The sequence below is a fragment of the Cebus imitator genome, unplaced genomic scaffold, assembly GCF_001604975.1.
Source record: "Cebus imitator isolate Cc_AM_T3 unplaced genomic scaffold, Cebus_imitator-1.0 Scaffold150, whole genome shotgun sequence".
NCBI lineage: Eukaryota > Metazoa > Chordata > Mammalia > Primates > Cebidae > Cebus > Cebus imitator.
Window position 1 is genome coordinate 3,656,076 of NW_016107465.1, and position 14,609 is coordinate 3,670,684.

A 14,609-nucleotide genomic window follows, 5' to 3' on the forward strand; every position below is an offset into this window, starting at 1 on the left:
TACATCTAGTTTCCAGGTTCCCCAGTGGCCTTTCTGCTTTCTGCCCCCCAAGTCCCCCATGCTATGTAGGGGTACTCTGTCTCTGCTGGCTGGCTTTCTTTAGAAAAGAGAGGAGTTAGGATGAAGAATGACCCCTTGCCATCACCATAAGTACGTCCCAGACTCCTTTAACCTTTTCCCCAACCTCCATATGCCCCCTACATTGAACTCAGTTTGGGAAGTTGATATTTGAGTTGCATGTGTTGAACACATGTTCAGTGCAAAAGCTGCAATCATAAAAGTCCAACTTTCTGCTCAGTAGGAAGTGGAGAAATTCGGAAAAATTGAGTTCATTGTGCTAAGATTTCCCTGCCAAGGAGTTAGATTGTTGGCTGCGTGGGCTAGGGGAATGACTGAGGAGCTAATTTTTTTTTTGAGATGGAGTTTCACTCTTGTTGCCCAGTCTGGAGTGCAATGGTGCAATCTCAGCTTACCACAACCTCTGCCTCCCAGGCTCAAGTGATTCTTCTACCTCAGCCTCCCAGGTAGCTGGGATTGCAGTCATGCACCACCATGCCTGGCTAATTTTTGTGTTTTTAATAGAGACAGAGTTTCTCCATGTTGGTCAGGCTGGTCTTGAACTTCTGACCTCAGGTGATCTGCCCGCCTCGGCCTCCCAAAGTGCTGGAATTACAGACATGTGCCACTGTGGCCAGCCGGAACAAAATCTTTAATATTTGTATTCAGGCTGACTGATTCTAAGAGACAACACAAGGTAGAAACAATATGTCTATAAAATGAAGGTATTAATTTTACTATTCACTTGAGTATTATTTTATTAGCTAATTGATATCGGGAAGGATAGGATTACAAGAGCAGCCTGCAGGTTTAGCTGAAAGCAGGGCCCGTGTCATGGTGGGGCAGGGAGTCACTTCATCCATTTGGTGTTTCATCATCACTAAACTGCAGTAATGCTTAAAGAATGTGCTTTGCATAATTTGCTGTCCACATCATTTTATTTTCTCAAAATACATCTATTTCTTGGAGAACTCATGACTTCAACCTTCTGCTTTTGAAAGTCTTGAGCTATTTACTAAACACAAGTCATTCTGCAGAAGATTCAGACTAAGGCACAATTCTTGGTACTCTATTGGTAACATGTGCCCCCTGCCTCTGGATTTTTCCAAGATTTTTTCTTTACCTTTGATTTTTCACAATTTGAATATTATTTGTGTACATGTAGTTGTGATTTTTTTTGGCATTTATTCTGGTTGGTGTTCTCTGAGCTTGTTAGATCTGTGGTTTCGTGTCTAATATTAATTTGCAGAAAATGAGGAAATATCAGTCATTATGACTTTAGAAAGTTATTTTATTTCTCTCTTTATTCTCCTTGTGGTGTCCTCATAATGCCTATGTTATCACTTTTGTAGTTTCCCCACAGTTCTAGGATATTCTGTTCTTTTTTTCTTAGTCTTTTTTTTTTTTTTTATCTATGTCCAGCCTACTACTGAAAGGCATTCTTTATTCCTGTGGTTTTTAAAATCTCTATCATTTGCTTTTCATTCTTTCTTGGAATTTCAGTGTCTCTGCCTATATTTCCTGTCTGTTCTTGCACACTGTCTACTCTATCCACCAGAGCCCTTGGCATATTATAGTTGTTTTAAATTTCTACTCTCAAAATTTCAACCTCCCTGACATACTTGAGTCTTATCTTGTTTGCTCTGTCACTTCACACTGTGTGTTTTTTGCCTTCTAGTATGCCTTGTAACTTGTTTCTTGATAACTGTTTACAATGCAGTGGATGAAAGGAGCTGCTGCATAGAGACCTTTAGTAACATGGGGAGAGAGGAGGCTTTTTATGTTCCTGTGACTGTCAGTCTTATAGAGTCTGTTCCTCTGGATGCTGAATTTTCTCAATCTTCTTCCCCTCCTTCAGCAGGACAGGATGGCCAGTGTGTGCTACAGTTGGCTATTTCCCTTCCCCCAGGTTGGTTAGACTCTGATAAAACTCCAGTAGTTTAGGCTCTAGTAAAAAGTTTCTCTTGAGGACAGGCCTAGTTAAGACAAACAGGATGGCCTGGTGTATTTCAAAATGTGTCATTTCCCCTTCCTTCTACTGGAAGCATGAGGGGATTTCCCCTGATATTCACTGTGAGAGCCTGCTTGAGCTCCTGGAGTTAAAACTCACCAAAGTATGAGGGTCTCCCATGACTGGATCATCTGGAGTTTCAAGTCTCAGACTTGTGCAGATTGAACCTTCCCAAATGTGTTAGTTACTGTTTAGGGTTTTGTATTCTGGCGCTGGTTTTGGTAGAGGGTTTTTCTTCTGGGTTTCTGCTTCAGTCAGTAGTGATTCTCTGTATTTGCCTGTCTCTCCTGTTTAGGACAACTATTTGCCCTGTGACTTCACTTGTCTGAGGGATCTAAGAAGAGTTGTTGGTTTTTCAGTTTGTTCAGTTTTTTGGTTCTTCTTAGGGTGGAGTTGTACCAAAAAACAGAAAAAGACACTACTATCTGAGTTTAAGGATTTTTATCATCCCCAAATGAAACCCTTTGTTTTTGTTTTTTAGTGTTTTTTTTTTTTTCTCTCCGCTTTGTGGTTTTAGAAGTTTCTATTGACATATATTCCAGCTCAGAGATTGTCTCCTCAGCCATGTCCAGTCTACTAACGAGGCCATCAAAGGCATGCTTAATTTTTATTACAACATTTTTGATCTCTGTTATTCCTTTTCTTTTTTTCTTAGAATTTCTGCCTCTACACTTTCATTTCCCATTTATTCTTGCAAGTTGTCTACTTTTTCCATTAGATCCCTGAGCAGATTAATCATAACTGTTTTAAATTCCTGCTCTAAAAATTCCAGCATCCCTGCTGCATCTGGGTCTGGACCTGATGCTCGCTATGTCTCTTCAAACTGCGTTGTTTTTTCTTTTTGTCTTTTAGTGTGCTTTGTAATGTTTAAAGCCAGATGTGATGTACTGGCTGAAAGGAAATCCAGTAAACAGGCCGTCAGTAATTAGTGGTGAGGTCTGAGGAAGGGGAGGTATTCTACAGTCCTGTGAGGAAGCAGTCTTCCAATAAGCCTGTGCCCTGGGCCATGGGCTTCACAGGTGGCTCTGAGTTTTTTCCTGCCTTACACAGGACAAGATGGCTGGAGGAGACTGGTGTTTGGTATTCTGCTTCTCCCATGGGGAAAGCAAAAGCTAGAGGGAGCTGGAGTTGGGTATTTCCTTTCTCATAGGTTGATTAGGCTCTGATGAAATCCCAATAGGTTAGGATCTAGGAAAATAGTTTCTCTCGAGGGCATTTGGTTTTGAATGCAATTTGGGTTTGAATACAATTTTATTTAGCTGTGGACCATCTCAAAATATGCAAACATGCAGCCTGCACTCAAAAGCTGATTCCTTCACAATCTACTAAGAACTTAGTTAATAAATTAGACAGTTAAATACAATTTCAGAACATTCCAACATATTTTAGAAAAATATATTCAGACATTAGTAGTAAAATCGTGTCCTAATAGATTTTTTGTATCAGCAGAGAGCTTCTCATTCTGAAGAACTGTTTCTAAAGTCCTGTTTCATCAAGGTTTGCAACATAGTCTCCTTCATTTGTTTTTCCTAAGGACATCTTTTACCAGCCATAACAAATCAGAGAAAGTTTTTCTTCTTCCTTCTTCTCTCTTCTCCTCCCCTTCCCTTCCTCCCTCTCCCCCTCCTCCTCCTTCCTTCCCTCTTCCTCCTCCCTCTCCCCCTCCTCCTCCTTCCTCTCCTCTTTCTCCTTCCTGTCCCCCTTCTCCTCCTTCTTCTAAGGCAGATAGTCTTTCTCAGAACATGGCCCAGATAATGCTCCTTTACTTTTATGTTAGTTTCAAATACATGTTCTCTCTTCTCCGATTTTCTCCCAATGATTAAACATCACCATATCTGCCGATTCTCTGACAGAAGATTCTTTCTTTTTTCCTTTTTGCCTCTATGCCAGCACCATCCTCTGGCCTGAGGAGCAAGAATGAAAGTGCATAGATGTCTCCCAGGAGGCAGCCGACCTGAGCATCTGGAATCAGTTACTCAGGGCTGGTGTGGCGCTCATCCTGGGAGTCAATGGCCAGTGCTGGGCAGGTGGAGGAAGGGAGTACAGGGTCCTCTCAAAAGATGAGAGTAGAGTGAAAATGTCTAAGTCACTTTTCTTCAACAATTAAAAGTTACTAGTAGCTGAGTGAAGTGGTGCATGCCTGTAGTCCCAGCTACTGGGGACACCAAGTTCCTGGGAAGATTGCTTGAGGCCAGGAGTTCAAGGCCAGCCTGGGCAACATGGTGAGACACCCCTCCTCCACCTCTAAAATAATGATTATTAACTATTAGTTTATCTCTTTAAAGTGCTGTAGAAGTAACTTTTTTTTTTTTTGAGACAGAGTTTCACTCTGTCGCCCAGGCTGGAGTGCAGTAGCACGATCTCGGCTCACTGCAACATTTGCCTCCCAGGTTCAAGGGGCTCTCCTGCTTCAGCCTCCCAAGTAGCTGGGATTACAGGCGTGAGCCACAACACCCAGCTAATCTTTGTACTTTTAGTAGAGACGAGGTTTCACCATGTTGACCAGGCTGGTCTCGAACTCCTGACCTCAAGTGATCCACCCACCTTGGCCTCCTAAAGTGCTTGGATTACAGGTGTGAGCCACTGTGCCTGGCCTGTGCAAGTAACTTCTAAGAAATGTGTATTTTTTCATAAATATACTATTATTGTATAGATTTGTATTGAATAGGTTGTGTCACATTGTACAGATTGTATTAGTACAGGTGTGTGTGTGTGTGTGTGTGTGTGTGTGTATGTCTATGTGTCTATGTTTATATCTCTCTCCACAAAATCTCCCACTGTGGGCCTTTGTGGCAAATTCATATTATGTTAGGGTTCCAGGTGCTAATCTTAAACCTCAACCATCAGCTGCAGTTGGGAGTCCAAGGCCGAGTGTTTACTAGCCTCATTTATGACCTATTGATCATCCCATTTTCATTGTCCTTGGCAATGAAAGCCATCTGCTGATCCTCACTGTCTTAGCTGAGATTTTCCCCGAAGTAGATCCTGTGTAAGGAGTTTAGGCGCACGGAGTTTGAGAAGTGATGCCATAAAGCACTGCGCGAGAGAGTACACAAGTGAGACCACGGGGGAGAAAAGCCGATAAAGAGTATATTCGTGACTGAGTTCCAGTGACAGCAGCTGGGGCCGAATTCTGCTCTGGGGGACCTAGAGAGACTTGTAGGACGAACCTCAGGTTTACCTACTGAGGGCTAACAGCCAAAGCGTGCATCCACGGACTCCTGTCCCTCGCCCATCATGTCACTCTTGAGGCATCAACTCCTGGTTTTTGGCTGGTAGCCAGAGAATGCTAGAAGGGTGCAGGGGTCTCCTGCCCTGAACTGCCTGCAGCAACCCCCTGGGTGGACCAGTGGATATGGAATGTGCAGCGAGGCACCTCCAGCAGGTTGAAGAGTAAATGACACAAGAACAATCCCCAAACTCTATTTGTTTGAGTTTGTAGTTCTGTATAAGCTGTGTAGGTGCCTGGTGTTCTGGCAGTTCATCATCTGTACTAGGTAGTAAGAAATCTACACCACAAAGAAGACTTACTTCAGGAATGGAAACCGTAACATCTACAGGAAGTGTGTGCCTGATACGTGGCTTTGTAACGAGACAGACGTTTCATCCAGCTTTTGTACCTGATCTGACACTCAGTTCCTGTCTGCTGGAAATACATCCCTTCATTGCTCAGAGACAATGAAGCCCCAGTCTAAGTTCCACTGTCCTTTAACATTTTTTTTTTAATGTGCCATAATCAGGTATTCTTTCCTAGATTAAGGTGGAGTTTTGAAAAGTCAGCACCTGGAAAGAGTGGTGAGAGAATAGTTTTTAAAAAAGAAATATGAGCTGTGGATTTTATGATACTTTTAGTCTTAATCATGTCAATATGAATAATTACCTTCCATGAGATAAAATGCTTATAGTAACCATAGGGATAAGCAAGCCTCACTGTTTAGATGTGCAGATATTTGTGTGCATATATCAGCATCAACAAGATAAAACCATTTTGAGATTTATTTTACATATGTACCCACATATGTGTAGAGATTGCCTTTTTAAAAATATTAGGATTGACTTTACACAATTGACGTGAACATTGGTGTGGGCTTTTCCTCTTTGTTCAATGATTGAGTTGGTTGGAGATGCGGAGACATTAAACACACACACACACACACACACACACACACACACACACACGCGGCAAGTATTAGGTAAATCTGCTGCCCAAACGGATTGGAGTTTAAATATTTTATATTTCTGGCAGAGCTGCCACTTGTCAGAGCCCATCATGGGCAGGGGGCCAGTTTGCTTTTTGGTCATTAGCTCAAAATCACAGGGGAAGGAATGCATATTCTTCCGGTGCGGTAAGCAGGGGTGGCCTGTCCTGCTGATATTCTCCAGGTTTACAGAAAGGTATCACCTAAAGGACCTGAGGGTGGCATGCAGGGCACCCTGAGAGCCAGGTGTCAGCATCTTTTCTCAACTCTGATTTCAGTGACATCACATTGGTAGTTTCATATTGGGTGTGGTGGGAGGCAAATCAGTGTCACAATTTTATAACTCCTCCTGCCACGCCCCCTCTCGCTAACTATTTACCAGGGTACCACTGGAGTGGGCCTTTGCTAACCCACAGAAAGCAGCGTGGCCCCTTTTGCTAAGACTGTTGAGATTCCTAGAATATAACCATTGATGCTATAACCCCTGACATGACACCTGTACCTCAGGCCTGTCTGGGGTGGTGTCCTGACAGCCAGGCAGGTGGTGCCAGGATTCCCAAAAGATACGCCCTTCTAGGTGAGGCTTACCTCAGGGCAGACACACGGTCTTGTCAGTAGCTACATTAGCTTCCTGGCAGCTGGACAAAGTGTGGAATCTCCATTTGCAGACCTTGTTTTTAAGATGCTTTTAAGACCCAACATACAAGCATATGGAGCAAACTGGAAACAGATGGACCGTCAGTCCCCAGGGCCCTTTAAGCAGTCTATCTCTATGGGACAGGCCTCATCTTCCGAGCTGCAAAAACTTCTCCTCTAGGGTTACAAGAGGCATGAACCCTGGGAGTCCTGCCTTCCAGCTCTCTGTTAACATGGTTCAGCGTGATTACTCTTAAAGAGGATAAGTTGCCTTATTTTATCCACAGGCTTATGAGACAGAAAAATATTCTGGTCTTTGCATTATTGAGGAAAACAGGAAGAGAGAAAAATCAACAGAGATCAAATTTCAAGTCTTGAGGCATAAATAAGAATTCAAAGGGAAAATAATCTTTTCAGTACTTACACATCTTATCTTCAGTACTTATGCATCTTAGATTTTAAAGAGACCTACATTTTATAACCAGAGTCTTGTTTTGCAGGAACTTATTGACTCCCTTAAAATGGACTGGGTATAGGTCTTTACCCAATAGCTGGACCCATGTTTTAGTTAGCCATGGCAATGAAACAAAAAAATGATGATAATGCGTAATTTAAAACAAATCAGCCAGAAAGCCACTCCTAATCACTGCCTTTCACTCTCCACCCCTGACCAAATTTCAATAAGGCTTTAAATATGGAGAAACTCGTGAGTATGATAATCATTTGAAATTAGACAAGAGAAAAGCAAGGAACTGGCTAGTTTACCCTCTGCAGTTGCTCTGCACACATTATCCAGTGTACCTGGTTGTTCCTTAGCATCAAGCTCCACCTTTCTGCTGTGGTTTAATTGTCTCTCAAGAGGCAGCACAGTCTGAGAGACAAATGTGAGCAGGTGGGAAAAATGGGGAGTAAAGCAGAGACGCTTTCGAGCCAACTATTTTGTTATTGCTTCCAGAAAGGACAGAAAACAATCTGACAGCGTGGGCTTGCTCTATGAGCCAGGAAGTCAAGATAAAATATTTGGCCTAATGAGTTTTCAGCGAGTTTGGGTTTTTTTCCTCTGGGTGGGGGTCTCTGGGATGATGATACAGATAGATCTTGGTCGTAAAGGGGTCAAGCTTAGGTCAGAAGGCCAGAGAGGGGAACGTGCGTGTGTAGCTTAAGACTCCAGTGTCTCTGTGGAAATAAGGGTGGGAACTGTCACTCCAGGGCTGTGCTGGATGACAGTCAGTGCCATGCCATTCCCTGAACAGTAAAACAGAAAGAGAGGACACCATCTACTGGAAATGGTCTCTAAGTCACACAAGGAGTGCTGAAGGCCTTTAAGCAAAAATGACACTCTCATCTCTAAGTATTTAGAGGGGACATATTCTGAAAAACAAAAATCCATATGCAAGGGCTGGCTGCCAGTTGGAAGGACTTACAAGTAACAAGAACAGGTTTTGCTTTTGCTGTGGTTTGAAGTCCCCACAAAAGCACCTGTTTTCCAGAAAGCCACTTGCCACCATTAGCTCCACTTAATAAAACTCCCAGAAGCAGCTGATTTTTAGCTGACCTCAAAAGCCTAGATGTGTGTTTCTAAAAATCACAGAGGACACCTGTGCCAGGTCATTTTTCCCATGTGGAGTCTACCCACTCACTGCCAGTGTTCAAATGAGCAAAACTCTTAAGCCAGCCATTGGTCTGAACCCAGTGGGCTATCCAGCAAACCAGGGCAGATGTGTGGATTCTTTTTAGTGATAGAAGACTACCTCAGATTGAAGATTGCTGGCTCCTTTCAAATCTTTACTGGGCAGTTATTTAAATTTTTAAACAGTTTATTATAAACTAAGGCAAGTTTTTTAAAAGGGAAAATTTGATAAATGTTACCAATATGTATATTTCCACTAAAGGAGGCTGTTACATTTATTATACACAGAAGGGAAAAGGTATTTGGTGTTTCTTTCTGGAAACCACTAAACTTGTTTACTTTAGAATGTGCATGTGCACAACAAGGTGTGTTAAGGAAGGAAAGATGGATTTCAATACTCCTGCTAATACGAAGCATTCTGAGAGGCTCGGGCAACTTTAACGGAAGCAAAACTCAAGAATGAAGAATACTATGGTACAAAATTATGGCCAAAAATACTGTATTTTTAACCAGCAAGATCATTGGGGCATTATTATACAACATTAGGTGTTTTTTGCAAAACTAGTTCCCATCCCCAAACAATAGACAATACATGCATTTGAATGACATTTTAAGAACAGTAAATATGATTCTTTTAAATACTGCAAGTTAAAAATGTTTTCTGACAAAACTCCCTAAATACATAGGTCTAGTAGGGGTTTCCAACATGATGATAGGTGAGGAATCCAGCAAGGAGTTGCATTTAGAGAATTCTTTGAGGAAAAGAAATCCACCCAAAATGTGTTTGTTTCAAAGTAACCTGGACAAAGTTACATAGTACTATTCCAGCTTTCTTTCCTGAACTTAAAAATGTTCTACCGATGAATACCTTTCTGTTTTTCTGTCTACCAAAAGCTTACATAAAAGTCAGCATTTCTTTATCCAAGATCCAATTTTACCCAATAGATGTATTCATAACATGTAAATGTCATTTGCTATTGGGTTGGAATCATACAGGGGAAAATGGAGGACACAGGGTAGATAAGGGAGGCAAGTAGGAAATTAATATTTGAGCACCTACTATGTGCTAGGTGTGTATTCATACTTTGAACATATGATTCTAGAGGCAAGAGTGTTATTCAAAGGGCAGTGATCATTGGGAAGACAGCAGGAAATGGCTATTTTGTGAGAAAAACAAATGACAAGTTTAGACTCTGTACTAAGTTATCTACTAAACAGCAGGTGTCTGGCTCCAAAAATCTCTAGCTAATCATAAACAACTAAGCCATTTCTTTTCCTAATTTGATGGAACCAAAATGAAATCCCAAAGACACAGTTACCAGGACAGATCTATTAACGCTACATATGCTGGAAATATGTAGATAGATAAACATACAGTATTACTAGTTTTAATTTTTGTGTGTATTTCTAACCAAAGAGATCTCTTTGGAAGAAAATATTAATGTATACCAAGCACACCTTATTTGTATCAATTTATGTTGATTCCCAATTAAGTGGTTTTAAACCCTTATTTAATTTGAATAAGAGCAGCAATATACATTACAATATTTGGGTACACTTTATTTTTATATGGGTTAACATTCTGCTATATTTCATTTCATTCGTTCTTTTTGATAAACTGAAAACAAAGGGAAATCAAGGATAATCGGTAGGTGATTTGAGGGAAATTTCCAACCAATATGTAAGTCTTGCAGTATTTCATTATACAGCCCTTTCTTCCCATTATTTATTTATTTTTTTTTTGCAAATAAGTCATTTTGACCCAAATCCAGCATAAATAGCTTTTCACCAAATCCTAACTTAAGACAACTAAAATTTACAATCATGTGGCAGTATAAATTTTAAAATTACAGTTCGTACACTTTGACAATCAAGATAGTCTGAAGTACAAAAAAGTAAATTGCCCTTTAGCTGAATTACCTTTTTAAAATAGGCCTGCTAGTTAATCTACCAAAAAAAAAAAAATACAAGTTTCACATGTTCTTCAAATTCCTTTTACAGTTGTCATCTGCTAGTAAACAACATATGCAGGTTCCTAAGATTTTTTTTCCAGTCTATACATGACATTCAACAGAGCTCTTTATATGGAAATGTCAAAAACAAAAACCAAAACCAAAACTTCTAGATTTATTTACTTTTGAATGGGTGTGTTATTTCCCTTTGTTTCAGATATGAGGCACAAACTTCTGAATTTAAGCTCTGTAAGGCATAGTAGAAACTTCCAATTTACAAATAAGGAATCCTCTGGGGGGTTGGAACTGCCATGTCACGCAAAAAGGGAAAAATCATCTGTAAACTGGTACACTGCAATGTGTTAAGTGAGTCATGAAATGGCTGCTTGCCTTGGTATGCTGAAGAAAGGTTTCTGTGTTTTATGTTTTTGTTTTTGAATAAGACATGCCCAAGTCACCATAAAACTTACCACAGGCCTCCAATACCTAAGCATCAACAATAGGAGGCCAGTGGCACACGCTTATAACGCTTGCAATCACAATATAATATAAAGCATGAGTAAACTTTGTTTTTATACAAAACTGAAAAGAATCCCGTCCCGCCCCTAGCCCCTTCAATAAAACCCCAAAGAAACAAAAAAGAAAATCCTCTAGCTTCGATTGACTAGTGTGGCTACAATTAGGTTTCTATGCATCACTGCTGCTAGGGTGATCAATTTTTTCCTTTCCCGAGAGAAGGGATCTTGTCATGCACCCTATAGGAACAGTGAAGCCACAAACCTTAATTCTGCATAGCATATTCCATCCCAATTTCATAAAGACAAATATAACAATCTTTCCCTGTTTTGCTCAGCTTCTTCGAGCTTTGAGATCAGGTTTAATTGACTACATCTACTATAGCTCTATTAAATAGAATATCTTGATTCCCTAAAACTGTAACACTTATGATCTTGTGAAGAGGTTTTCTCTATACACACTGTAGGCCTTCAGATGGTGTTGTTTACTTTTTCTTTCTTTCTTTTTTTTTTTTTTTTTTTTTTGCTGCACCAAATTTAAGAACGCCCTTTCAGGCAAGCAGTGGTCTCTAGCTGTTAAAACATTTCCTTAGTGGATCACAATAGCTTCCAAAACTGCCTTTCTAGTAAAGGCCATCAGAGAGGTAATACTAAACTGTGCATTTGCCAAATAAGAATATGAATTGTATAAAAGCTCATATTCCAATCCTAGATCAAATGGCAAAAGTTCTACAAAGTTGGTTTCCATGTTTGTATAAAAGCTCAGACTGATTTTACGTATTTTGCTATGAAATTACCTTTGGGTCTTATAATCAGTATACCTCTACTCAGGAATGTGCAAATGATTTTATACAGCACGATGCTAGTACCGCTCTGTACGACAGTAAGGTTTTTTTTCTTCTTTTCTAAATGGAAAGAAAATATCCCTAGTCAGAAATAAACTGACAAATTTACATTCTCCTCTCTTAAAAAAGTAAATAAAATAACATTATTCAAAATGTGAATTAGCTATAGACATACAATACAATTACATAGATACATATCAATACAGCACATTCAATCTGCCAAAAAATTAATGATTACAAAGCCAGTATGGATGCTGCAATCTCAAGAGATGTATGTACAATGATTAGAGCATTTGTAATTGCACTATACCTACAGGCAGTCTGTTTGTTAAATTACAGGTGCTTTCTGAGCAAGGGGGAAAAAAAAGTAACCTGTGTTGTTTGAAGCTAAGAGAATCAAGAATGAGAACATTTCATTACTGTTTGGTGGCTTTGGTACTTAAATAACAGGCCGTGAATTTTCTCCCTCCCACTTTGTTCCCAAAGAATGATTTACATGGAAGTTTAGACTAGTGCCAAATACGACTATAGTTAAAATGAGACCCGTATCAAGGCCTAACTCTAACGTCCCAGCAGCTTTAAACAATCATGATTTATTTTCTTAAATCAAATTTCAACTGAAGCTGCTTGACAGAAGCTCCTCAGTATATGTGCTGTATTTTTTTTTTTTTTGCATTTGTTGAAAAATTGCACATATAGAATTTCAAACATTTCTCCTAATAGGTTCAGTTACACAAATACATGTTCTATAGAACACTGAGAGGTTACTTTTGAGTTAAGTCCACAAATCTTTAAGTTCAACCTAACCAGTTACCAGTTCAAGAAGATCTTGAAACGTGGTAAATGAGAAGAAACTTGAGATTTGGGAAATTAAAGGTGTTAGAACAGTACTATCAACCAGTGTTCCTGGCAGACTTAACTGAACTTAAGGAACCATTGAGAGTGAAACTGGTTTCAGATAAAGAGACATAAACAGATTTCCTGTTAAACCACACAGGATACTTTTCTACATTGCCAGTTTGCACACTGAACATGGGACATGAACATTAACAATGTCATCTTAAAGGCAAAGAAAAGAATGGACCGTGAGAATCGAATTTAGTTACCAACTGTTTGGCAACTGGCTTTTCTGGTTCATTCTCAGCCACTCATTTTAGGCTTCACAGTCTTACTCTCTTACATTTTAAGATACCAGCTTTTATTTTTTAAGTTCTTCCTATTCATTTTATTTGACTAAAAGCCAGCTTTGACAACACATACCCATAATAAAAGTCATTTTAAAATTGTGGCCCAAACACTAAGGAAAAAAGAGAAAGGAAAAGCTGGAACCAAAAAAAAAAAAAAAAAAAATTTAAGGACAACCTATAAAAAGGTTCTGGGTAGCAGCCGTTAGGGTAATGTAGTGTCTGTTGGCATCTTTTTTGGCATCTGCAATTGAAAGAGAGGGTGAAAAAAAAAGCAAAGAAGGGTGGAAAGACAATGGCACGTGGCATTTCAAAAGAAAGGACTCCTGTGTGTCTTTGACCCTGCCTTCTGTACATTTCTCTGAGCAATCAAGCTATGGCTGAAGGTAAAAATCTAAAAGAAATGACACTTAACTGTTAGATGGGCATTCATTGTCCCAGTCCAAAGTGAGACAAGACAGTATATTCTATTAAAAAAGAAACTATGTGTGTATCCAGAGCAATACATTTAAAACCACAGTATTAATACATATAATCCTTCAGCAAAAACTACAAACTTAAATTAAGCTGATGATGGCTTAAATCGAATGATGTGTCCTGACTGTATCATTTGAGAGAAAAACTTGACCAAGAATGGAACGAGGATAGAGGCCGTTTTAACCTGGGAAAAAAAATCAGGGAGGTATGGATTAGAAGAAAAAAAAAGGGAATCAGCTTTGTTTTGCTCCATAGAAAAGAAAAAGAGAGAGAGAGAAAGAAACAAGTCTTATCTTTGTGAGTGCATGACTGAGGATTTAAAATACATTGAGTCACAAGATTTTGCCTAAAAAAAAGATAGAGAGGAAATGAGCTGGGACTGTACTTCAGCATCCTCTGTTTTTCCTCTGAATAGTTTAAATAAAATCATAATATTTACTACAAACTCTGTGGACACACTCACACAGAGTCCAGGACGGCAATAAATTAGTATTATGCAAATTGTTTTCCACAGAAATACAGTCCCTCTTGTGTATCTTCAATAGCCCACCAGGGAAGGGCAGGGCGGGTGTCTAGGAGGCACAATTAGACCAGATTGTACTCCTTCAGGTTCAACTGGAGGATGGTGTCCTTGACGGCAGCAAAGACAAAGCGGATATTCTCGGTGTCTGTGGCGCATGTGAAGTGGGAGTAGATAATTTTGTCACTGTCTGGGTTCAGGTCCACGAACATCTTCAGGATGAATTCTCGGGCTGCCTGGGCATCTCTCTGGGGTCCTTTTGGCCAAGAGACAAGAGGGACACTTTGTTACCTAATCTGCTAATGCATTCAATTATCATTTGTTCAATAAATATTTATTACGTCATTGCTCATGAAGCCTACATCTGCATTGCAGATTTGATCTGTTATAATGATTTTCCCTAACACTAGTATGTCTGACCGACCATCTGTCCGTCCATCCATCCACACATTCACAAAATGTGGATAGGTGAAAGCAGACAGATGATTTGAACACCAAGGCTTTTATTTCTTAGCTTGGCCTTCACTCTGATTCCCTGAATGGAAGCCACCACGTGGGCTCTTCATGAGGGGAGTGATAGCTT

At 39.9% G+C, this 14,609-nt stretch overlaps 1 protein-coding gene across 1 annotated transcript in view; it reads right to left on the bottom strand.

Moving 5' to 3' along the window:
• Window positions 1–9,015: 9,015 nt before the first annotated feature.
• GNAQ (G protein subunit alpha q) overlaps window positions 9,016–14,609 on the bottom strand; it is a 328,594-nt gene continuing 323,000 nt past the window's right edge. The window contains exon 7 of the mRNA XM_017543283.2: window positions 9,016–14,282. Coding sequence (XP_017398772.1) covers window positions 14,092–14,282 — 191 coding nt within the window. The 3' untranslated portion in view covers window positions 9,016–14,091. The remainder of the gene's footprint in view (window positions 14,283–14,609) is intronic.